Genomic DNA, 24088 nt, shown 5'->3' with positions numbered 1-24088 from the left:
GGAGGTGTTGCTTTCGGCAAGAAGGCCAGCAACAAAGTCTTTATACCGCTGCCGTTGGAACAGATTTTGCAGCTGGTGTAGAGAACTGAATATCGTCCCATTTTCATGTGGTACACCAATGGTTTTGTCCTTCCTACTATATTTGGCAAATTCAGGCCTTCAAGTTGGCACCATTAAGGGCTATCTCGCAGCGCTATCTATCTTTAAGCGTACTGCGGAAGAACCATCCTATTTCAAATTACCCTTGGTAATACAGTTTCTAAAGGGGTTAACCAATGTTTATCCCCCAAGACCATTCCAAGTTCCCCTATGGGATTTAAACTTAGTACTAACTTTCCTGATGGGTACACCTTTCAAACCTCTCCATTCTTGTTTGTTAAGATTCCTTACCCTTAAAACTGTTTTATTAATAGCACTTACATCTGCTAGAAGGGTGAGCGAATTACAAGCTCTTTCTTGTAAACCCCCTCATACAATCTTTCACAAAGACAAAGTTGTCCTTCAAGTGAAGCCTAATTTCCTCCCAAAGGTAGTTTCTGAATTCCATATCTCTCAGAAGATTACCCTACCATCTTTCTATCCTCCTCCTCACCCGGGGAAAGAGGAAGAGAGGTTACACAGACTAGACCCTAGGAGGGTTTTAAGTTTTTACATTAGTAGACTAGCCAGGATAAGACAGGCAGACCAGCTGTTTGTAGGTTACGCAGGTCACAAGCTGGGGTTACCAATAACTAAGCAGACCATTTCCAGATGGATCATTCTAGCCATTCTGGAATGTTATAAACTGGCAGGGAAAGAGCCCCCTCAAAACCTTAGGGCTCATTCGACCAGAGGTATTGCAGCTTCATCGGCCCTCAAAAGAGGCGTGCCGGTTAAAGACATCTGTGCGGCCGCTACATGGTCGTCTGTCCATACCTTTACACGATTTTACAACTTGGATTCCTCCTCCAGTCAAGAGACTAGGTTTGGAAGGGCTGTACTGCACTCTATTCATCAATAGAAGACAGCGTGAAAGCTTCTCTGGGCCTATCTCCTGCAGCAGCAGCGTCTCGACGAAGTCGGTCGGGTCTGGGCCCTCCATGTCCTCGGGAACCCCTAGTATGCGAATATTATTGCGGCGGGCTCGGCCCTCGGCATCTTCGAATCGTGCCTCCAACCTTGCCACCTTCTGCTCAAGTTCCTGGACTTTAATTTTCAATTCTTGGGTGTCCTCCGCAGTGTCTTGTAATGTATTTTCCACCGCCGTGACCCTCTCAGTGAGGTTGCGGGCGCCCTGACGCATGAGCTGCATGTCCGATTTCACCTCCTCTATCTTCCCCTCCACCGATGTGAGGAGGGCAGATATTGCCTGTAGGACCTGCGCATGTTTGAGGTCTTCTTCCTTCTGGGGGGGTTCTCCCAAGGTTTCCTGGTCCTGTTGTGGTTGTCTTTGGGGTTTGGCCATTGTGAATGAGTCCATTGTGGCCAGTTTCAGTTTGCTCTTGGGGGGTGACATCTCCCTCCCAAGGTCCCTCCTATGTCCTGTTCCAGGTCTTGACCCGCAGGTTGTGTGGCCCTGGCTTACTGCCTTCAGGTAGTGCTGTAGTTCCGGTGTTACTCGATGGGACCCCTGGGCGGGGCTCGTGTCCAGCCAGTGTCTGGCAGCCCAAATAGTTATATGGGCCTTCCCGCCTCACTGTCCTGCTTGCCGATTTGTGGCTCAAGCTGGTCCTCCTGCTTGCTTTGGCCTGGTCCTGGCTTCCTCAGTACCCCGTCCGCTTGTGTCTTAGGTTTGCGTTGGGGCTTGTTTCGGTGGGGAGTATCCCTGTGGCAGTTTCGTCAGGCAGTAGTGATTGCCCCTTATCAGTCTTGCTGCTGCCTTCGTCCCGGGGGGGGGGGGGGTATTTACCTGCCAGTTGGGCCCAGTGTGTGGTTGGGGGTGCCCCTGGCTTCCGATAGTTGGCGGACCTCAGCTGCTTTCAGTGCAGTCTCCCTGGGGGTACGCTGATCGCTCTTGTGCCCCCCAGCGGCCTGGGTGATGCGGTTGCCGTGCTGCCAGATGGGCTGTATTTATTGATGTGGGCCCCCCACGTTATCCAGCCGTCCGGGGGCACAGATTAGGTTGGCCTTCCTCTCGCTCCCAGGTGTTGGGAGGTCGTACAGGGCGAGGTCGGGTGCCCCCGCAAGGGGTGTCTTTAAGGGGTCTTCGCCCCGTGCGCTGCGTCGTGCGGGGGCCCGTCGCCTCCCGCTATGTGCCCTGTGGCTCCTCTCAGTTGTGGTCCTGCCCGGCCTCACCTGCGTTCGAGCGGGTCAGCGTTGCAGGCACAGCTCCGTGTCCCCTGCTTCACCGTCCCGTCGGGCGAGTCCTCGCCAGGCCGCGCCCACGCACCGGTTCTTCCTCGATGCGCCGCGGCCGCAGCAGTCCTCAGCCCCGGTTCTCCTCTCTCGGTCTTCCTCTCGCATGGGCCAGGATGCGGTCGACGGAGCAGTCGGCAGGCTCGTCTGTAGCAGCGTCCTCAGCTGCTGCAGTCTGCGGAGTGGCCCGGTGTCGAGGCCGTTTCAGTTCTGCTTCGTGGCGGGCGCCGCCATCTTGCGACTCGGAGGGGCTCGACTTCTGGCTTTCGGTTTTCGGGCTTCTGGTCTCCGATTCAGCCCAGGGTCGCTGTCGAGTGTCGGCGGTCGGTTCCCCTGCGCCGTTGCTCCTTTGTCTCGTGTTGCAGACTAAGTCTCAGCGACATTTATCCATTTAAGGAAGGATCACGGACGGAGCTCTATGTAAGCCTGTCCTCACGGCATGCGTGCTGGCCACGCCCCTGATAAATGGCCTTACCTTGACCAACATACAGTTAGATTCAGCAAGCCCAGTAGTTTGAGGCAGGAGAACAGGTAGATGGCCACAGGTAGCACATTGCCGAGTTTGCTCGAAGCGGTCACAGAAGTTCACAGATGGCACCACGACGAGCTGATTAGCATCGATCTCAGTGGTTCTCAGGTAGCACGTTCAGGAGTTGACTTGCAAAGCACAAAGATGTTCTCATGAAACATAGCAAGTGGTTTATAAAGTATTAGAAACAGGGGTGTGTTTGTGAATGAATGACGTGTATATGTCGTGGTATTATGTGGCTTGCAGGGGGGCGGCCAGCGTCAGGGGAGGCCTGCCTGGAGACACAAGGTCTGAGGAGGCCATGTGAGCGATGGCCCCTGGGCGTGGGATACCGCTTGAAGTGTACATGATGTTTGGCACCTTGGCCGTTATCGCCCCTGGCAGCACACCATAGCAGCGCTCATCCCCGGGTGCAAACTGCCTTTGATAGGGGGGGGGGTGGATGGGCCGGTGGGCGTGCAGGCAAGGCACAGGAAGACTCTTGAATGGAGACACACTTGATTCATTTAAAAAATCGAGACAACCGTCGTTAAAATATATGTGGTTTTATTTTGTTTCTTATTTTGATGGCACAAAATACACATTGTACAGGACAGGTTGCAGCGCAGCGAAGGAAAATCCCCTGTACTGACCGCTGTCACTGGGGAAAGTTTGTCTTATGGCAGCAATGGCACAGGCGGATATTACTCTTCGAACGCGGTGTCCAAGCCTCCCGTGAAGCCACCATGTAAAGGAACGATAGGCCACCAGCCTGTACCACCTGTGAAAAAGAATGATACAAACTGTTTTTAAATGTCCAAGATAAGTTTATTAAACCTTTGTTGTCAATGACAATTCTTGTAACTAATGGCATTCTGCTCGGACAAATGCTATCTAGACACTGCACACTATTGAACGACTTTCATGCATTACAATTAAATGTAGATGTAATTTTGAATATAGGAGACGACCATGAAATAGTAGCGGCATCACAACCAGAGTTTGCGCTAAATTCGTGCATAAGCACCATCATTATCCTCAACACGGACCGTGTAAAGCAGGATGCCCTGAAGTCTGGCAGCTCGGTGATGCATTGCGGCTGTGGCTCGCCTTCCGAAATGTAGGCCACGCATCCCGAGTTTTCACAGCAGCAGCAGTTCTCGTCCTCGGTTGGCATTAGCTCGCACCGATTGCATGTGCACCAGGTGGAAACACCGTCCATGCGACTAGGTCCAGTGTTTTCATCTGTTGATTCATCCTGCCAACTGCCGTCCGAAGCCCCATCGTTTTCGCATGTTTCCCTTTCCAGTAGTTCCTCCTCGGTATACTCGGGCTCATACATGTAGGGCATTATTGTAGCCATTGTGTGGTAAACAAACTAAAATAATTTAAAGCAATGGTACAGGTGTTCACACGGGCTACAAGCGGCGAAGGTAGCTGACCAGAGCACAAAAACGAGTCACAGAATACTCAAAGTAACACAGAGAGAGGAATGGAATCGAAAATCTGCTGCTGTGTCTTGTCAAAAGGTCTGTTTATACTTATTGAGTAAAGAGGCGTCCGGCCATTTCCATGGCGACACGTCGTTAGCTGAAGCGCAGTGAATGTTGACACGAGACGTGCTTTGGTGTTGTGAAATGGGCGGTACGCGTCTGCTGATGACAGGCTCAGGGGCGGGGGATATGATTTAGTGTCGCACAAGCAGGTCACCCAGGGCGATGGGGCAAGTGATAGGATTATCACAAAATGGCTGCGCCCTGCTGCCTGTTTTCGCGTGCGTTTAATGGACGAAAACTCGGGTAAGGTCCATAGGAAATTTTTCAAATATCCACCGACTTAGGCTTAAAAACACATGGCCGACCCATAGGGACAATAAAAATTTCTGACGAACCATTCCTTTAAGAACTACTGGGAATATTTTGTGCCACCGCTATTTTATACTTTTTTAGCTCCTCTGTAAAAATACCAAAGAGATTCAATCTAATGCCACCCAGGTGGTTTCCAAGTGGGTTTGAAGCATTTCCACTCCAGTATTTGCTCTGTGTTTTAGATGGGGACATCTTCATGCTATCTCTAACAATAAAGATTTTCCATAATAACTTACTAGAAATTCTTAATTCTATTAAAGACTCGGAGGCGAGCATTATGCTTCTTTCTTTTATTCGACAATAAAGAAAAGAGCTCAGCAGCAAGATATTTGTGCACCAAAAGTGGGTGTGCCATGAGTAATGTGTAGAAACAGGTGCACCAAATATATATAATAAACATAGGAAATCACCCTGGAATTGCACCTTGTTCTTCTATGAATATGGAATACAATGCCATCTGGAGAAAAGGTTCTGCCTGCTAGATCTAGAGCTCGTATGTCTGAGACTCTCCTGCAGGAGACCAAGCAGAGTAGAGTAGTGAGTTTGCCAGATAGGGCTGTACGCGATAGTTCTTTGTTATTGGGCCATGCCAGAAAAAGGTTCAGTACTTTATTAACGTCCCAAAGCTTGTCATAGCGAGCTGGAGGTGGGACGGTAAGCCTTACACCCTTGAGCAACCTGCAGACGAGGTGGTGTTCTCCTGCTGGTACTCCTTGGATAAGGTCATGGCCTGCGGAAATTGCTGAACGGTAGGCGTTCACAGACCTGTAGGCAAGCCCTTTTTCCGCTAGAGATGCTAGTAAATTCAAAATCTCTTCTATAGGTGCTGAAATTGGATGTAATCCTTTCTCACGACACCAGGAGCTCCAGAAGCTCCAAGAGTTGGAGTATCTCTTCCGGGTACTAGGAGCCCATCTCTCTTCGATAAGGTTCATCGCTTTGTGAGATATGCCTGGGACTCTCCATCTTGACCTGAAATCCTCCAGGCTGCTAAGGTCATAGATCTGTTGAGGAGGAGAGGATGACGTTGACCTGATGATCTAATAGGAGATCCGGAAACTGGGGTAGTAGGATTGGAGAATCCGTAGAAAGTTCCAGAAGAACTGGATACCAAGTCTGAGATGTCCAGACCGGCGCTATAAGGATCAGATTTGCATGCTCCTGATGGGCCTTCGCCAGGGTCCTCGCTATCATAGTGAAAGGAGGAAAGGCATACAGTATTCCCTGGGACCATGACTGTAGGAATGCGTCTGTTGCAGCAGCTGCTGCTGGGTCTGGCCTCCAGCTGTAGAAAGCTGGTAGTTGGGAGTTGAGTCTGGAAGCAAAGAGGTCTATGGACATCGGACCCCAGATCTCCTGAAGGCGGAGGAAAATCTCTCTGTTGATTCTCCAATCGCTGTAATCTGTCAAGTGGCGCGAGTACCAGTCCGCTACTGCATTTGAGAGGCCGGGAATGAACTCCGCTGTAACTGAAATCTGGTGATCCAGACAGAAATGCCAGAAGTCTTTGGCTAATTCTGCTAGGGGTCTCGACTTGGTGCCGCCCAGATGGTTGATGTATCTTACCGCTGAGATGTTGTCCATTTTTAGTAAAATACAGCAGCTCGCTTTGCCTTTGGCAAAAGAGCGCACTGCAAAGGAACCTGCAAGAAGCTCTAGACAATTGATATGAAGGTCCAGCTCCTGTGGGGACCAAGTCCCTTCCGTGGCTATGGGACCGCATCTCGCTCCCCAAACGGAGCGACTGGCATCCGACTCGATAATAATATCTGGAGCGGAGCCAAAGATGGCTCTGCCGTTCCAGGCTTCCATGTGAGAGAGCCACCAGTTGAGCTCTGTCCTTGCTTGAGGAGACAGTGTCAGGAGTTGAGAATAAGAAAGGTTTCTCCTTAAGTGTTGGCCTTTTAATCTTTGCAGCTCTTGATAGTGAAGAGGGCTGGGAAATATTGCTTGGATGGAAGATGAAAGTAGCCCTATCACTCTTGCTAGTTCTCGAAGGGAGAACATGTTCTTCTGTAAGAGTCTGTGTATTTCTCTTTTGGTAGAGTGAATCTTGGCTGATGGGAGTCGAAGCTGCGAATTCTGTGTATCCACTATGAATCCTAGAAATTCCATATTTCTGGATGGAAGTAGAACTGACTTCTCCCAGTTTATAAGCAAACCTAGGCTGTGCAGCAAGTTTATTGCCAGTTCGGTTTGTTTCCGAACTAACTCCTGTGACTGGGCCATGAAAATAATGTCGTCTAGATAAATTATGAGATGAACACCTTGCTCTCTTAATCGAGCTACTGCAGGTTTTAAGAGTTTGGTGAATACCCAAGGCGCCGAAGAGAGTCCGAATGGGAGACTTGTGAATTCCCAATCTCGGTTTCTCCAGGAGAATCTGAGGTAACTGATGTGTGTTTGATGGATCGGTCTCAGAAGATCTCTGAGCATGTGTATACCTTCCATTTTGAAATGGCGGTAAAGGATGAACTCGTTGAGCGCTCTGAGGTTTTTGACTGGGCGCACTTTTTGCTTCCTCAGTACTAGAAAAATGGGACTGAAGAAGCCTCCCTGACTTGAGCAGGGGCGAATCGCGTGCTTCTGATGGAGACTGAGTATTTCGCTGTCTAAGGCGGTTTGGTCTGATCGAGACATTACTATGGGAGTGGGGAGACATGTCTGAACGGGCTGTGTAAAAAACTCTAGGTGTAGACCCCGAGCTGTGTCCCGGACCCAGGCATCTCCCGATAAGGTATCCCAAGCATTTGAAAACATCCTTAACCTCCCTCCTATAGGTGTTGGTGGCGCTGGCGCTGTTATCAGTACACTGACCTGTGGATTGTTGCTGGGCTGGGTATCTGGCCGCTCTCCTCCAGGGACACCCTCTACCACGACCTCTCGAGGGGAAGAAAGTGTCGGGGCGTTGAGATTGTTGAGGTCTCTTGTCGAAGAAGTAACGGCCGGAAGAGCGACCTCTTCCTCGTCCGGCCCTGGAGAAAACCTTGGTTGCAAATACTCTTTTTATTGAAGCCTGTGCTTTGTCTAACGCCGTTAATGTCCCGAGGAATTTTGTCATCTCCTTCATGAAAGGGTCTCTGAAAAGCTGGCCTTGCGCCGTTGGGCCGGATTCTGTGTCCGCCAGTTCGGTTAATTTGGCATCTATCTTGTATAGGATGCCTTTCCGTCGCTCTGTTGAGATGGCGCAACTGGCGTTGCCCAAGAGGCACATAGCCCTCTGGACCCAACCAGACAGTATCACTGGGTCGATGGGGTCCGATGAGGAGATGGCTGCATTCGCAAGATCGGAGATTTTTGCTAGTGGACCTGCTATGTCCAATACTTTGTCCTGGCAGGCTTTCCAGGCGCGATCAATACCCTTCCTGTGGTCTTTAACGTTTTTACCCAAAAAGGTAATCATTTTAGAATCGAGCTCTGGAGTCAGAGCTACTTTATCCGCAATGTCTGGTCGTGGACATTCAGCACGTAGTCTGGCGCGAAATTCTTTATCAAGCGGCTTGCGCAGCCGAAGGTGGATGTAATTCGATGTCTTGGAAGATGGTTCCCAATCGGTGGACCTGGGGTGTATTAAGTCTTCCAGGGTAAATGTACCTTCAGTAGAAGGTTTGGTCCCGGTTGTGTCATTAGGGATGGGGTCTGCCGCAATCCCTGATGCAGAGGGTCTTGAATCCTCGAAATGAAATTCCTCATCTGAAGAGGAGTGAGAAAGATCAGCGTCGTAGACGTTTTTGTTATGATCATCTTCTTCCGAGCCCTGTCCGTGTCCCTCTGGGCTTGAGGGTCTAGTTCCCCTGGTTTCCTCCTCGGGGTAAGAGGGTAGATGGGAAGGGGTTACCTTCCTATTCATGAAGGCTTGTTTCAGCCATGAGAAGGCGTCTGTTACGGCAGCTGTGGCATCAGATGGCTGGCTCGGAGGGGGTTGTAGAGCTTTTACTCTTGCGAGCCGGTATACATCCCCCTTCTGTAAGGTGCTTCCTTTTCTGTGTTCTCTTCCTCCCAGGAGGGGAAGGTCCCTCTGAAATGCTCCTCCATAGTATCTAGACGATTTTGTATGGGAATGAGCATATCCGTTACAGTTTTCTTAACACTGGTCTCCACAGAGGATCCCAGAACCTTCTGAAAACTATTAGCCATTGCCACTTCATCTATGTAACAGTGATCTCCCTCAGGCTCAGACCAAGCCTGATCTGATTGAGGCGAGTACTGTTCTGCCATTATAAAATAAAAGCACCTTACTCACTTATTTTTTTTTTCTTTTCTGGGCTTCCGAACGCCTTCTCTCACTGCCCAGTAATGTTATTTCAGTTCAACTTTGTAATTGTTCTTAAATGCTGAATAGAGAATTTCTTTGCTGTATGCGAGGTGAAAAATCAGCGAGAAGAAACGGTCGCTCTTGTCTGAGGAAAGATTCCGGCGCGCGAGCTGCAAGAACCGTTATATTATAACGGGCATGCGCGCTCGAGCGCCGGAATGTAGAGGAAAGGACCCGGAGAGCAGGAGCTCCCCTGGCGGCCTGCATGCTGTGCAGCGTGGTCCGACTAGGCCGCGCCGGATTCCCAGTACCTCCAGAAGCGCAACGACGTTGCGGCGAAGCCGGCGCAAGCCGTCGGCGAATCCGCTGGACGAGCGGAATAAATAACTAATCAGTTGTGACCGTGTGAAGCGGTCTCCGAGGTCAGAGGACTGACGTCGGAGCCCAACATAAAGGTACAAATTATTATATATATTTTTTTTAAATGAATATTGAAAGTAAAATTCGTGTAAGTCTATAACTATGCAGTAAACATATTATGACATTTTGTAACGTTATCTTTTAAATTATAAAATCATGACGTAAGCAGTGCTAAACATGAAGTACTTATCTCTTGCTGTGAGCAGCAAAGAAAGAGGAAGGGTCATCATGTTTAGGACTGTTTATGCAGGGGATCTGAACTACTATTGGTGGACTAGGTCACGTGTTGATGGCCTCAAAATGAACTGGAGCCAAGCTCCTTGGGAAATGTAGTTTCTTCAGAGACTCTTACCTTTTATGTTAAGATATTACTGTTATATTACTGTTACATTGCTATGTTTATTATATATATTTGGTGCACCTGTTTCTGCACATTACTCATGGCACACTCACTTTTGGTGCACAAATATCTTTCTTCTGAGCTCTTTTCTTTATTGTCGAATAAAAGAAAGAGAAGCATAATGGGAGCCTCCGGTCTTGACATAGAATTGCACTCAGGAGACTACAAATTTAATTTGGCCAACCATCCTTTTGCAACATTTCTTACTTATTGCTTCCTTTTGTGCCTAAATACGAAAAATTTACCTTCATGTAGATGTTGTTTACTGCGCTCTCTCCCGTGACCGGTACACACTCCATCTTCTGCCAATTTATGACACATCTTGTTAGAATCTAGCCCAGACATATTGGAACTATGGTGGGCAGTCAAGAACAGCACAGGAAAGGAGGCATATGGCACAGTTCCAACCATTAGCACAATTTATTCAACAGAAGATTGTAGGCCCAGTGTTTCTTGGTAATAAGGGAGTTTAATAGCTATTTACAAGAGACAACATTAACTGTTTAAACCTTTGTTTGTCATAGCAAAATTGTTTGTAAACAATACTTGCAGAATGCCGGCAGCTATATTTATTTAGCATTTACATCTGTGTTCTTTATCTCCTGGTGGATTCCAGATGGGAAGTTAATTGACGGTCAGGTGATTCAGCTAGAAGATGGTTCCACTGCCTACGTTCAACATGTTTCCATGCCAAAAAATGGTGAGTGTTTTAGCAAATGTACACTTTTAATGTAATATCTAGTTAGAGAAGATGGACGTTGCCGATATCACTCATCCGGTTTGTTTGCTCAAAATCCCGTCCAATTAGCAGGGGCAATACCTAGTCATGTGTATGACATTTCCCTGGCGTGGCTCCCCTCTCAGGTCTGCTAGATATGGCCAAGCCTAACATGTGGAGAATATTCTTACCTCTGCAGGTAGTGGAGTTTGTCGAGCACCAGGATGGACTGCGTGCTTCTCTTTTTAGATGGAAAAAGATGCCTATGTTCCAGGAGGTGGACTGACTGTTTTAAAGCTGATGTGCAGTCAACATGCTGCTCAGGCTGGAAGACTCTAGTCAGGCATGCGGCCCGTCTTCTACTTGGCACTGATTTCACCACAATTAATCTGAGCAAAGCACCATCTACCCACAGAGACTGCGGGTGATCCAAGGGCTCTCCTGGTGTTACTGCTTGGGGGATGTAGTTGCTGTTTTGGCACGAACGGTGCAAAGGTGTGAATAAGGCCAGTGAGAAGGTGATTTGCTATCCAGCCAATTTATGAACATCCTTTAGGATGTTGAAGACTTAAATCAGTGGTGATGGTGGCCCACATCAGCAGATGTATATTTTCTATTCTGTTTTTTTGTTTCACTTCTCGGATCCAATCCTTGCTTTGTGACTAAAAAAACTATAGCAATTAATTCCTTGAAGTTGATGAGTCTGTGCAATACTAAACTCGCATACAGAGCTCACTGTGATGCCGCCTTTAAACAGTCAGACACGTTGGACTTTTTTCAACCCCAGTATAATCTCACGAACAGGAGTTCAAGCGCCATGTCAGAAGTGGAGGGGCCCTAATATGTTGGCTGGAAACGTAACTGGGGCTGATAAAACCGTAATGCAGATGGGAAGGAGGCTCACAAAAATGTAGTGTGCTCTATTGAAGTTAGTAGAGTTGAACATTGTACTCCAAAGTCTATAGTGGAAGTGGACGTGAGGATTGAGTGACTTGAAAACATGTCTCGGAATGCCAATGTGAGAGTACTGGGATTCAAAGCCACGCAGGGGCTGGAGACTGCAAGACATGTTTAAGTTCCTCCAGACACATATGGTGTAGTCACCCCGAGTGGGACGGGTATTCCCAGGTGCGGGTCCCTACCTGCTGGGCCCAGAGACCCAAGCTACTCCTCACTGAGGCACAATGAGTCTGAAACAAGTTTGGGGATCCAGTGGTCTCGTGCAGAAAGGTATGAACCAAACAGTTTGGGCTGGACTGCCCCTTTTGGGGTGGGCACCAAGCCTGATTTGCATATGGTGTTTCCCCTTTTGTAATGGCTTGCCAGGCAAAGAACGATGGTCTGGTGGGTTGCCCAGAGCAATGCCAGAGGTTAAGATTAATTCTAAACCTTCCGGCCAACACCTCTTTTGTTTTGCTTCTTCTCGTCATGCCACGGTTGTTCAGCTTTCCAGTTACAGGAGCTGTCTCGCTACATTGCCGATAAGGAAAAATGGAGCGTGGTCTTTCCACTGATTCATTTTAACATACTTTCAATCCAGTATGTACCAATTTCATTATTCTTTGGCTGGAGTGAATCAGCCTGCATAAAACCTAAATGAGTCCTAGATTAACTAGGTCAAGGCAAAAGGAGGACCAAAGGCATTAGTCTTGCCTTTGGACAAAACACATACATTGCATTTTACATGTATTTTTCTGTGCGGTTCAATCTGATACCTCAATTTATTTATTTTTAGGCATTTCTTTTCTTAATTATTCTTTTTTGTGAATATTTCAAACAGTTTTTCTTTACACAAGTGGGTGTGCAAGATATCATGACAAACTTTAGTGAACAATTATGTGTTTACAAAACATAGACATGAAACCATAAACCATACAGGTGTAATACTTCAATGCAGTCACAAGTAAAAATAAACTACGATGCAGTTCTGTTGTTGAAACATATATGTAGTATTAGCACAGTTAGAGCTGAATCTATATGTACAATTTCAGTGTGCCCTAACTGTGTTCATGTTGCAGTCTTCAAAAATGGCCAATAAATGGTCATGCTGCAAATTCCATAATGGCCAATGCTAGGTCGAGTTACAGAATGACCAATCCTAGGTCGATGTCGGAAACTGGTTCCCTTGGCGTGGTATGCACTGTTTACCAACAATGAGATCTTGGTCCATAGATGTTTCGGCAAGCAATGAAGGCTGCCTTCTTCTGGGCCTGTGGTCGTGTCTCTGATAGAAAGTCCCCTGTGTGAAGGTAAAGTTAGATTTAGTGCTGTTCCTACAAGCTGCAGCTTCTTCCATAGTGAATATGAAATCCTGGGAGCAGGATGCACCCGCTGTGTTTCTCGTGGGTGACCCGTTCTGGGAGACTCGTGTAGGAACTGTCAGTTACCGTTGGAATCAGGTTACTGTTCTTCGTCTCTGGATAGCACTCTCAAGGTATGAATTGTGCTACTGTGGAGTCTTGAGTTTAGTATCTGGCGGGGACACAGTTTGCTCCGGGTGGTTCGCTACATCACCGAACCACCGACTAGCCAAACACAATCCCAATGCCGAAGTGATCTCTGCACCAGCAACCCCTAAACACCCTTCATCAGAACCTGTACACAAAGTGAGTGGGACCAGTGGATTTAGAAGTCTCAAAAGCGGTTTCTGATGGAATCAGAGTGAAGGGGTGAGTTTACATATCGGCTCCCGCCCCCGTCCACTTAAATAGGGTTTAACAGGTGCAAAGTCCTTGTTAGGCAGAATCCTGTGCAGTTCCCTTGGGGAGCACTGCAAAAAGATTAAGACTACAGGAGTAAGCAGTAAACCCAATTGGTAGTAGTCTGCACCACCCGGATTTACCTGGTAGCTGTGGCTGAGCAGTCAGACTTCTCTCAAGAAGAGTAGGGCAGCATATAGAGTATACACAATAGGGCTAAAAACACAGTAGAGCAAACAAACGCTGACCAGAGCTTTGTATCAAAAGTATATAATTATTTATTTAAAGCACACTTGAGGGAATACACTAGCACTCTAAGTCACAAGCAAGTTAAAACACAGTCGGGTAAAGTATACACACCTCCCTTGATAACTATTAGACAAGTCAGAGTTAAAACACCACGATTTGTTAAAACAGATGTGAGCGCGTAACCTAGATGGCACTCCAATAGTTAAGTTAAAGGGAGAGAAAAAGGCAGAGCATAGAAATAAAACCGGTCCCAACACTTTTAGGAGTTCTCAGCAAGGGAGGAAAGGCAGTATACACTGTAGAGCCAAAGTTCATAGACCAGGCCCACTTTAAATGGAGCAAAGTGAAATGTGTCCAAGATCACACAGTTTAAAATGCACTAAAAGTCTTTGCAGAATGTTCAAAAGAGGTTGGGTTGATTTAAGAAGGTAAAGTTAGAAGGTCTGGCACGGATTTAAGGGTCACCTTGGGCTAACCGAAGAAAGGGAGGCCAGGCAGAACACAGTACCATAAAGGGAGAGGAAGCTCCAGCGGTGGCGGTTGTTCCTTGCAGTGCTTGCAGTTCATTGTTCCGACCAGGGGAAGAGAGGATCTCGTCGAGGAGGAAACTTGGAGTCGTTACACTGCACAGGGATGAAACCAGCCGCGGAGTTCGTCGGTAAAAGGTGCGTTCCTTTTATTCGCGGTCAAAGTGGTGAAGCTTGGCTATCCGGCCGCCGGGGTGCTTGGCACGGGCGATTCGACCAAGAGACGTCTTTGGAAGGCGAAAGGGGTGAACTGGTTGATCCCACTAGCTCAAAGGAAGAAGACTCGTCCAGCAGAAGATCTTCTCTTGTCGTTGGGAAAGTGGTGAGTTCGTTGCAGCAGGGCTTCACCGGTGGTGTCGTCGTTGCAGATGGCTCAGCTTCTTCCCTCTTCGGATTCTTAGGTCCTGTGGCGACTTCTGAAGTTCCAGTCCCAAAGGCCCTGCTTTTATGCAGAAAAACCGCCATTCAACAGCCTAGCTGTCATTCAAACATGCTAAGTGGTGAGCCGGGCGGCTCACCACTGGGCCAATCAGAACAGAGTGCGACTTGGGTTGCTAAGGCAACGCAGTCCAGGGTGCCAATTCCCCTCCCCACACATCCTGTGGAACCCAGACAGAGTGGCACCATTTGGAGGGCTTCTGTGGAGACGCCTGGCAAAAAGTGTAACAAAGGACTCGACCTTGGTTAGAGTTACAGAGACGGACACGAACGCCATTTTAGAAAAGAGTTCTCGCAAAAAGACCCAACCGTTGATTTAATATTAAATAAATAAACCAGCGGTATCTTTAACATTGCACCAAAAAGCGGTGCGTTTAAAATCAATGGGAAAATCCCATAGGAAATATTCTGGTGGAATATTGTGCGAGGTAACCACTGCCACCAGCCAGAAACTCGACAAGGGGGGGACTGGACAGTGCCCCCTCGACCTCGAAAACAGACCCAGGGGCAATCGAATTAACCTCTTCCAGTACTTCCACAATATGATGGTTTATACTGGTTCTGTTCACAATTTGGGACTAGTAAAGTCAATGGTGACTTTACATGCCCTGGGAGACAGTAGTCAATCCCAGGGTATGGAGTTTATGTTTGGGGGTCACTATGACATCCCCTGTATTACTGCACTGAGGGTGCTGTGTAACACATACACAAAAACAGATGATACCCTATGGAGTAAAAGACCCCATAGCCCATAAGCACATAAAAAGTCAGACATACCTCAAATCACGCCTAAGAGTGGGAGGAAAATAGTCTCACTCTTAGCAGGAGAAAAAAACAAACCCCACAAATCCAGCAAAGCTGCTGGGGACTCACTAGGTTTGGGAAATTAGCCTTATAAGAGAATTCTCCCTAACAGTCCTGACCCTAACTTTCCCTTGCCTGATCCTGCTAGATGGACTTCTGACCAAGGAAATCCTTGCTCCACGACTTCTTCCAAAACGGTAGAATTTGGAGGGCGCATCTAAAGAACTTTGCTTGCTTTGTTCTACAGTTATTGGAACAATTACACCTACGTGTTGGCTTTCAAAACAATTATTTGCCTATTTAAGACTCCTCGCTACAACGGCCTAACCATGGGACTTCTGTCTCTTAGGGCATTAGGTCCCAGCTCCTTAAGCAGGGAAGGATTTTTGAGTGCTAAGGCATTATTAGGGCATTGTAATAGTGTTGTACTGTTCTTGAATTACTTACCTATTCCAACTGGTGTATTACTACCTACCTTTGTTTATTCACTTACTTTACTGCATTTAAAGTGTTTCTAGTGTTCTTACTTGAATCAGATCTAACTGTGTAAAAAGTTGTTTAACAAGAGCCCCCCCCATGGTAGATGTACATTTTTGTACAGTGTATGTTTAGTAATTGTACGTACCTGTTGTTCAGATCCTCAGAAACCACCCTATTATAGTGAACAGTGAAAAGATACTGAAGCCTACCCAAACTCAATTAAGGTAAAATAGCAGAGCATTAAGGCTTAGACTCAGGAGGATATAAGAGTGGTCTATGGCTACAGTGAGACGCACACAGAGCATTCCAATAATTGAATGTAGACAGAAGATGTACACAAACATACAAATATTTTATTAGGACTTTGAGTACACTCTAGGCAATAAAACTGCTATCATATACATACATACGTTCACTATAGGGGAGGTAGGAGGGTTCTGCTAGCAGAACACCAACACTTTACCTTTAAAACAGTTATGCAATAGAAACCAATGTTAAGAGCAGCACTTTAAGTACCTGTGTTTGGTAAAGCAAGGGAGAAACAGAGCAAATGGCAATTTTGAAACGGATAAGTAAATTCTCAGAAAAACTTTAGATCACCAACAAGAAAATACAGTAAAAATCCCTAATTCTTAGTCAGCCCAACCCTGCTTGGAATTGCAGCCTAGTCCCCAAAAGTAACCAATTCTAAATATGGACTTTACAGGAGGGTTTACAATGTGATGTGATTCACGAACAAGAGTTGCCAAAGGTTGCAAGTGCATGTTACAAAAAAGATCAGTAAAGTTCTTACAACTTTCTCTCCCAATCCCACCACTCTAGGGGATGCCCGGGGGGAATCCTTGGCCAACCCACCACCAATTCTAGTCAGGCAAGGGAGAGTAAGTGTTAGAAATGTACACATATACAATGCTACTGTGGGAGGGGGTAGGAATCAGTATACAAACTCGCCCCTTATGCCAAATTTTTCAGCAACTGCTTCAAGGTTTCCTGAATCTGCTGGCCCGATGTGTAGGCTTTGTTTCGGCCAAGGGAGTTCCAGGGATTGTGGCTGCATAGATCGTTTTTGGTGTTAGGATTGGGTCCAGACTCTGGCAAGACGTTTCTAGAGACTGGACAGCTGGAAACCCTTGGCACGACAAGAGGAAGAACTCCTCATAGTAGGTGACCTCAGGAGACACCCAGGATGCAAAGAAGTCACGTTGCAGCAGTGGTCTCCACGACCAGACAGCGACAGAAAACAAAAGAGGGGGTTCTGTCTGGCATATCTTTGGTCAGAAAGGCAGAAACTGCAGGTAACGTTGTTTTGTCCCACAAGTTGAAGGTCTGCCAGGTTCCAAAGTTGAACTTGGAAAGGCGACCAAACAGCAAGGTAACCCAGGAGAGGACTTGTCAGTCAGCAGGGTGGTCCAGGGACACTTCCGAAGGCTCAGCATGCAAGGATCCCTGAGCAGGGGTCAGAACAGGTTTCTCCTACCAGTCCAGGGGTTGAAGCACTGAAGAGGGCCTTCTGGAGATCTGTAAAAAGGAACCCTTCAAAGCATAAGCATGAGGACCCTGGGTATTGGATTGCGGGCAATAGGTTACACAGAAGAGCCTCCCTCCAAAACGACAGCCACCGCAGATCATATATGAAAATGTCCAGACTCGGTATGCCCTGACTGTGTTTCCCCGTATTGGCAGACAGACACAGGCACCTATCCTGCAGAAGCTCTTGAGGTGAGCAATGGGAGCTGCAACACCGGGGAGGGGAGCTGGAGGAATTGAAGAATAGGACCTGTAAAGGGGAGAGTGGGAGAGAGCAGCGTAGCCGCGATGCGAGTGTCGACTGAGGGCTGTACCAGGTGGCAGGAACATCGGGACACCCTGGACTGTGACAGGCCTGCCCACAGGCGAATTCTAGCACACCAAAAGGGATTCACAGAGGTGGTCCTGGGAAAGAGAGTGGCCACTGTGAAGAAATTAAATGTCAAGATAGAAGGCCCCTGGCGACCGCTGAATCAGATCACATGAATCCTACCAGACATAACAAAAGGGATCTGATGACTCTTCAAACACAGCCTCAGAAGCCAAAGCACTTTTTTTTATAGCATCTTTGTCAGGAGAACCAGCTAATTGGGTTAATTGCCTTGAAAGAAGAAAAAGACAGCTAAAGGTGATCCAGCCTATTGTTCATGCTCAAATAATTCACAAAAACCCCAGCACGGCCAGTCAGTAGCTCCTCCAGTGACGACCGATGAAGGTAAGATGGCAAATACAAGTAACAACGCTGACCTGGAAGCTCTCTTTGCTAAACTCTGCTGCAATGTTAGAGGACCTAGCAAGTGATCTGGAAGCCATCCGAAAGGTCATATCATCAGACATCCGTGAACTATGAAGAGATTTGGACTCATTAGGAGAACGAGTGGTAGAGACAGTGAAAGAAAAGATACTCCTAGATAAAGTACACAGAGTGGGCCTCAAGAATCCAATGATGCACAGCAGTTCTCAAGATGTGGGGATCAAATTTCACTGATATACCCAGAAAGAATCAGTTGTGCAAATGACACGCAAGGAGGGCCGAATCGTCTTTAGGGGCCACAAGTGTGATACATAGGCAATAACTTTAAAAAGCACCAAGACAGGCCACCAGGGGGTGCAGGCAAACTGGCTGCTTAAGCGCCGAGCTCCGTCCCCTGCCCATGTGACTTGCAGAGTTTTTGCGAAGTTGAACCACTGGGGGTTCCTGAAAGGAGGGTCCCTGAGCGTCGGAAGCAGTGCTGCAGCGAAGTTGCCAAGGTTAAGAGGTTGAAACCGCTCAAACAGGGGTCATGTGACCCGTGAAACCGACTGAAAGTGCTGAGAGCGTGTGGGCGGGAAGAAGAGCAGAGTTGTTGGCCTGTGGCCTTGCATCCTTGCGGCTGCTGCGGACCTGACTCAGAGAGCAGTTGGAGAGCCCCCCCAATCGGGAAGGCGTCCCATCATTAAGGAGCCGTAGTGGGCTGCAGGAGCGAACTCCCCAGAGTGGTACCTCGCGGACCTGACTGCTTATCCCGACCGCGCGGGGAGGTGGCAGTGGAGTCAGTGCAGCATCTGCGGCACCGTATATGCAGGTTGGTGCAACAGTGGAGGTGCTGAACCTATAAAGAGCGGACACAGGGGCAGATAGTGCCCCGGTAGCACCCTGGGTGCGGTGGTGTGCCGAACCTACTGTGCAGACCTGTAGCAGGACGTACAGACAGCCTGGGCAACAGAGGAGCCACAGCCTAAGGGCCAGTGTAGCAGCCCCAGATTAGACGCAAGCTGCGTAGGTGGAGTTGTCCATAGGAGAGCTGCCAAAGCAGACCAGCCATAGGCTGGGAGCAGCAGCACCCCAGGTGGGTGAAACAGTGAGCCACTGGCCTCGCATGCAGTATGGTGGAGGTGGGGAGCGTGGCAGCAAAGGCCATAAAGTAAATAGAAAATGCTTAAATGGGAAGCCGTAGATGAAGCTACCGCAGGACAAGTAGCAGGAGATTTAAACCCCCAGCAGCTGACTGGTCCAGAGGCCTTGGAAGGACGCAGCTACTTGTGATCTCGCAGCTGACCTGGCACAGCTGCACTATGACAGCGACAAGGTGAAAATCCTTGAAGGCGTGACGCATGGGTGATATCGAGTACAGAGACTCCAGGGTGGCCATTTTGTAAGACTTGTCAGCCCACACACTACTGGGGCGTAAGAAATGCAGGCCCCTCATCAGGTGGCTTCAGGAGAAGGGGGTGAAGTACAGATGGGGCTACACGTTTGCTCTGGTGTTTGAATGGGAAGGAGAAAACTCTCCAGGAAGACGGGAACCCACTTGTGACCCACAACTGACCCTGATAGTGTAACCACAACTACAGGGCGAGGGTAAGCATATTGTTTGTTACCCTTAATGAGAAGTAAGACAGACTGATCCTTGTATGGCGATAGGGGGACCCAGGGCTACTATTTGGCGCCTGGTCCCCCTACGCCGCACTCATTACCATCTTTGTTTGACACTGCTATGCATATATCTTGCAGTGACAACATAATCTCCATGATTAGAAACATCCGGACTGAACTCCAAGTCCAGCACTAAGGTTAGTGCAACACAGCACCTACACATGATTTAGCACATTAATTTAAGTATATTTCTATGGAATATTGATTTTAGTTTTTTCTACAATTAATTGCAGAGGAACTCCAAAGAACAGTCACCCAATATTTAAATCTGAAGAAGGGCGGCACAAGCCAGAAACACGTAGTTGGATGAGAGGACTACAGTTATATTAATATCGAATAACTTATGTCAACTCAAATATTGGGACTTATTTGTGAATTTCATTATAAAATTGTATTACCATTGAATGTGACAATAACATATATTGTGTTCTTTTTGAAAGAAATTATTTGTGTGAAAATATTTGACAGAATATTCAATGAACCAAACAGGTATATGATGTTGAAAAATACACAGATATAACAAAAAAATCAAATGTTCGCATTTCTTGAATCATGGAAAACTCTGATACTGAAATGAATGGGTGCAATTCATTTGCTATTTGTTGTGCCCCAGTTTATTCACCGTGATAGTGCAGCAAATCTTCCTAGGTCTCACAATTTTTGCAGTAAATGTAGCACTTTACTATCTGGGTGCACCTTAAGTGGTTATTCAAGCATTGTCTTCATTGTTAAGTGAAAACTTCAGAGCAAATTATTGGGGAATTAACGAATTACAAGTGGTGTGCATCTCTACCCACAATCCATCAAGGAGAGAGATACCACCTGTTCACGGAGGAGGAGGAGGAGGTCAAGTGCATCATGGAGGATCTGGTGTGGCCCCAAAGTGGAACCCTCCAAGAGGAGGGTGGAAGCTGAGTAGAGCTTTGTCCAGAGTCCCAAGGCCCGAAGTCTGCACTGGGAAGGTGCAATGTCCAAGGAGCTAAGCAATTTCAGAAACTTAACACCCCCTCGCACCCAGAAATACAGCACATAAACGGGGGCTTAGAGGGCTGTGCTGAGCCCTATGTTTTTTTTGATGGGCCCCGGACCTCACTCCTGGGGTCTTCCTCCATCCCAGTTGAAGCCGGGGGACAGGAAGAGTTGGAAGGGAGGGACATTGCTCAATGTGAGGCTCAGAGTTTGCGTTCTGATGCGTTTGGGGGAGGTGGGGAGGGGTGGGGAGTGAAAAGGGGCTGAATGGGGACTTCGGGGGGTTTAAGGTGGTGTTGGTGCTGTTGGAATTTAGCTCTGCAAGGAGTATGGGTGGCACTGTCGGAGTTAGGGAGTGGTAGATGACAGCGGGGGAGGTAGGTAGTGCGGCTAGAGCAGTGGTCGCATCTCTGGTGGTTCGGCTGGTGCGGTCTTGATGATCAGGACACAGTCGAACGCGTCCGTTGCGGACGGTGCGTAGGAAGCTTGAAGTGGCAAGGGGGTCGGGGAGGGGAAAGAGGAGGTCGGATTGGGGACCTCATGCAGTGGTTAACATAGAAGGGGAGGGCAGGTACCTATTGGGGGATCGGAAGGACAAACGGCGAAAGGTAAAACAGGGCTATGGTTGAGTTGAGGGTAGCCGCGTTAAATGTAAAGTGGCTCAACTCCCAACATAAGAGATTTCTCACCAGCAATATGTTCCAGAAGCAGTGCTTGGCAATCCTCTTTCTGCAGGAGACCCACTATAAGCAGGAGGCAGAGTCTACAATAAAGGGTAAAGATATTGCTAAGACCTATTGGGCCTCTCATAGAGACCGCAAGAAGAAGGGGGTAGGTCTCTTAGTAGAAAAAAACACTTAGAATGAGAGCGGTCCTGATCAAGAGTGGCTTTGGGGGTCGGTTCCTGGGGGTAAAGGGTCTCTATGAGGGAGTATGGATCACACTGGCCACGCTATACGCACCCAACGCAGGGCAGTTGAGATTCTTGCACCAGGTATTTGTGATGCTGGAAGGCTGGGCAGAAGGGGCCACGATACTGTGGAATGATTGTAATCTAGTGGCAGACCCAGTGTTGGATTGGTGGTCAGCAAAGGGGGAGGGCTGAGGGCAGCAGGTAAGGAAAATATTGACTTTCGAAACCTCCTGCAAGACTACTACTGGGCAGACGTCTGGCGGGGTCACTTTGCAGGGCCAGGGCGTTATTCATTCTTCTCTTCCCTGCACCAGTCATACACTATGATGACCTACTGCTGGTCCTGTGGGAACCGGTGGGAGAGTTAAGGGGACCTAGAGTTGAGGTGATAACTTGGTCGGATCACGAGCTGGTGGTGACAGAGTGAAGGGTGATAAACCCATCTTTGCAGCAACCTCGCTGGAGGTGCAATGACATGCTGGTGGGAGATCAGCGTTTCCTGGACTGCTTGGGGAAGGAGATGGGGAGGCGGGGGGGCGTATTTTGAAATCAGTGACCATGGGGAGGTGCGCATGGCTACAGTATAGGGGGCAGCTAAGGCCACGTTGAGGGGACTACTCATCACAGAAGGGGTGTTGAAGAAAAGTGAAAGGGGGTTGGTCGAGGCCAGACTCTGGGAGGAACTGAAAGCTTTAAGAACCTAGCTGGTCCAGAAGGACACTGATAGGGAGAGGCTCCTGGTAGAGATGAGGGACAAGAAGGAGGAGCTACACTCTGTGTCAATAGGCAAAATGGTGAAGAGGATTAGATTTACATGGCAAAAATACTACGAACGGGCGATGCAGTTGGTACATTTCTGGCGAATTCGGTGAAGGTATGCAGGGCGGAGAGGAGAGTAGACAAGGTACGCTGGCCGACTGGGGTATGGTGGGGAGGGCATCCCAGCTCAGTTTGCTGCTTATTATCGGGAGCTCTACAACAGACCGGTAGAGGCAAAGGGAGAGGAGGTGCGTGGCTACTTCGACAGCTCCCCAAACTCACAGTGGCGAAAAGTGAAACGCTCGAGAAGAAAGTAACTCTGGAAGAGGTGTTACGGGCGATCCAAAAGCTCAAGGCAGGCAAAGCCCCTGGGGAGGGTGGGTTCACTTAGATTTCTACAGAAGTACCAGTCCCTATTGGCGGCACCTCTGGCCAAGTTGTTTAACTATATTGTTGGGGAGGGCACCATACCGCTGACCTTCCTGCGGGCCTTAATAGCAGTAATCCCAGAACCAGGGAAGGACCTTGCCAACTGTGCCTTGTACAGGCCCATCTCCCTACTAAATGTGAACGCCAAAATATTTGCCATGGTGTTCGCGTCTTGCCTGGAGTCCTGCCTCCCCCGATTGATTCACGCAGACCAGACAGGCTTCATTATGCACAGGCAGGGTGCCTATAACTTGCGTACATTCTCAAAACACTGGTGGTGGCGAGAGAGGGGGCCCTAATCCTGGCCTTAGATGCGAAGAAGTATTTCGATTGGGTGAGTTGGGTCTTCATGAAGGAGGTCCTCTCGACCATAGGGATGGTCTCAAGATGGATTGCGGCTCTATACTTAAAACCGACCGCCAGGGTGGTGGTGAACGCGTTGCAGGCCTTCTCGTTACAGCGAGGTACGAGACACGGTTGTCCGCTCTTCCCATTGCTTTATGCACTGGTTATGGAGCTGTGGGCCATGAAAGTGCAGAAAGACGAGGGAATGAGGGGGGGTCCCGATAGGGGAGTTAATGCGCAAAATCAGATAGGGGAGTTAATGCGCAAAATCAGTCTCTTCGCAGACGATGTCCTGCTCTATCTACATCACTAAGCTGGCGCAGTCAGTGCCACGTTTACTGGAGAGTTTAGTGTGATACAGGGAACTATCCCGCTTTAAAGTCATTCTGGAAAAATTGGTGGCCTACGTTGTTGGGGCGGTTGTCTGGGGTAGAGAGGGCACACATCAAGGGTTGCCATTTCAGACGCAAGAGGACTCTTTTTTGATATTTGGGGGTATAGTTGTCGTGCCACTACGGAGATCTCTTCCCCAAGAACTAGCTGCCGTTATGGTTTGCTGTGCGGAAAGATATGGAGGGGTGGGCGAGGTTGAGGCTATCGTGGCTATCGTGGATTGTGCGCCTAAACTGTATAAAAATGGTTGTGTTGCTCAAATTCCTGTTTTTATTCCAAATGACCCAGTGGTGATCCTGCAGTCTTTTTTTGATGATGTTAAGGTGGCTTTTCTGAAATTCCTCTGGGCAGGAGCCAAGCATAGGATTGCCTAAAGGTCAATGATTCTACTGAAGGAAGAGGGGCTGTGGGGTTCTGGGATCTCTCGACCTAGTATAGGGTGGCCCAGCTTTGTGTCTTGGTGGACCATCTGGACCTGCTCTCGGACAAGCAGTAGGTGCCGATGGACGACGCAATCCTGGCCCCTGTCTCTCTGGGGGTGCCCAGGTCTCACATCCTGAGGAGGGTGTTGCACTCCTGGTTCTAGAGGTCCTGTGGTCCCTTTGGAAGGAGGGGGAGGGAATAGGTGGGTGTCCAC

The 24088-nt window shown here is 48.3% G+C and overlaps 1 protein-coding gene across 4 annotated transcripts in view; it reads left to right on the top strand.

The window, feature by feature from the left end:
* ZNF143 (zinc finger protein 143) overlaps positions 1-24088 on the top strand; it is a 1779064-nt gene that overhangs the window by 349705 nt on the left and 1405271 nt on the right. For all 4 annotated transcript variants that reach the window (XM_069623666.1, XM_069623668.1, XM_069623669.1 and 1 more), the window contains one exon: positions 10402-10485. In XM_069623666.1, the coding sequence (XP_069479767.1) occupies positions 10402-10485 (84 nt within the window). The remainder of the gene's footprint in view (positions 1-10401; positions 10486-24088) is intronic.

The sequence above is a fragment of the Ambystoma mexicanum genome, chromosome 11 (assembly GCF_040938575.1).
Source record: "Ambystoma mexicanum isolate Mex_15411 chromosome 11, UKY_AmexF1_1, whole genome shotgun sequence".
In the NCBI taxonomy this organism is placed as follows: Eukaryota; Metazoa; Chordata; class Amphibia; order Caudata; family Ambystomatidae; genus Ambystoma; species Ambystoma mexicanum.
Note: the sequence above shows the minus strand (reverse complement) of the source record. Positions and strands in the feature narration are given on the sequence as shown.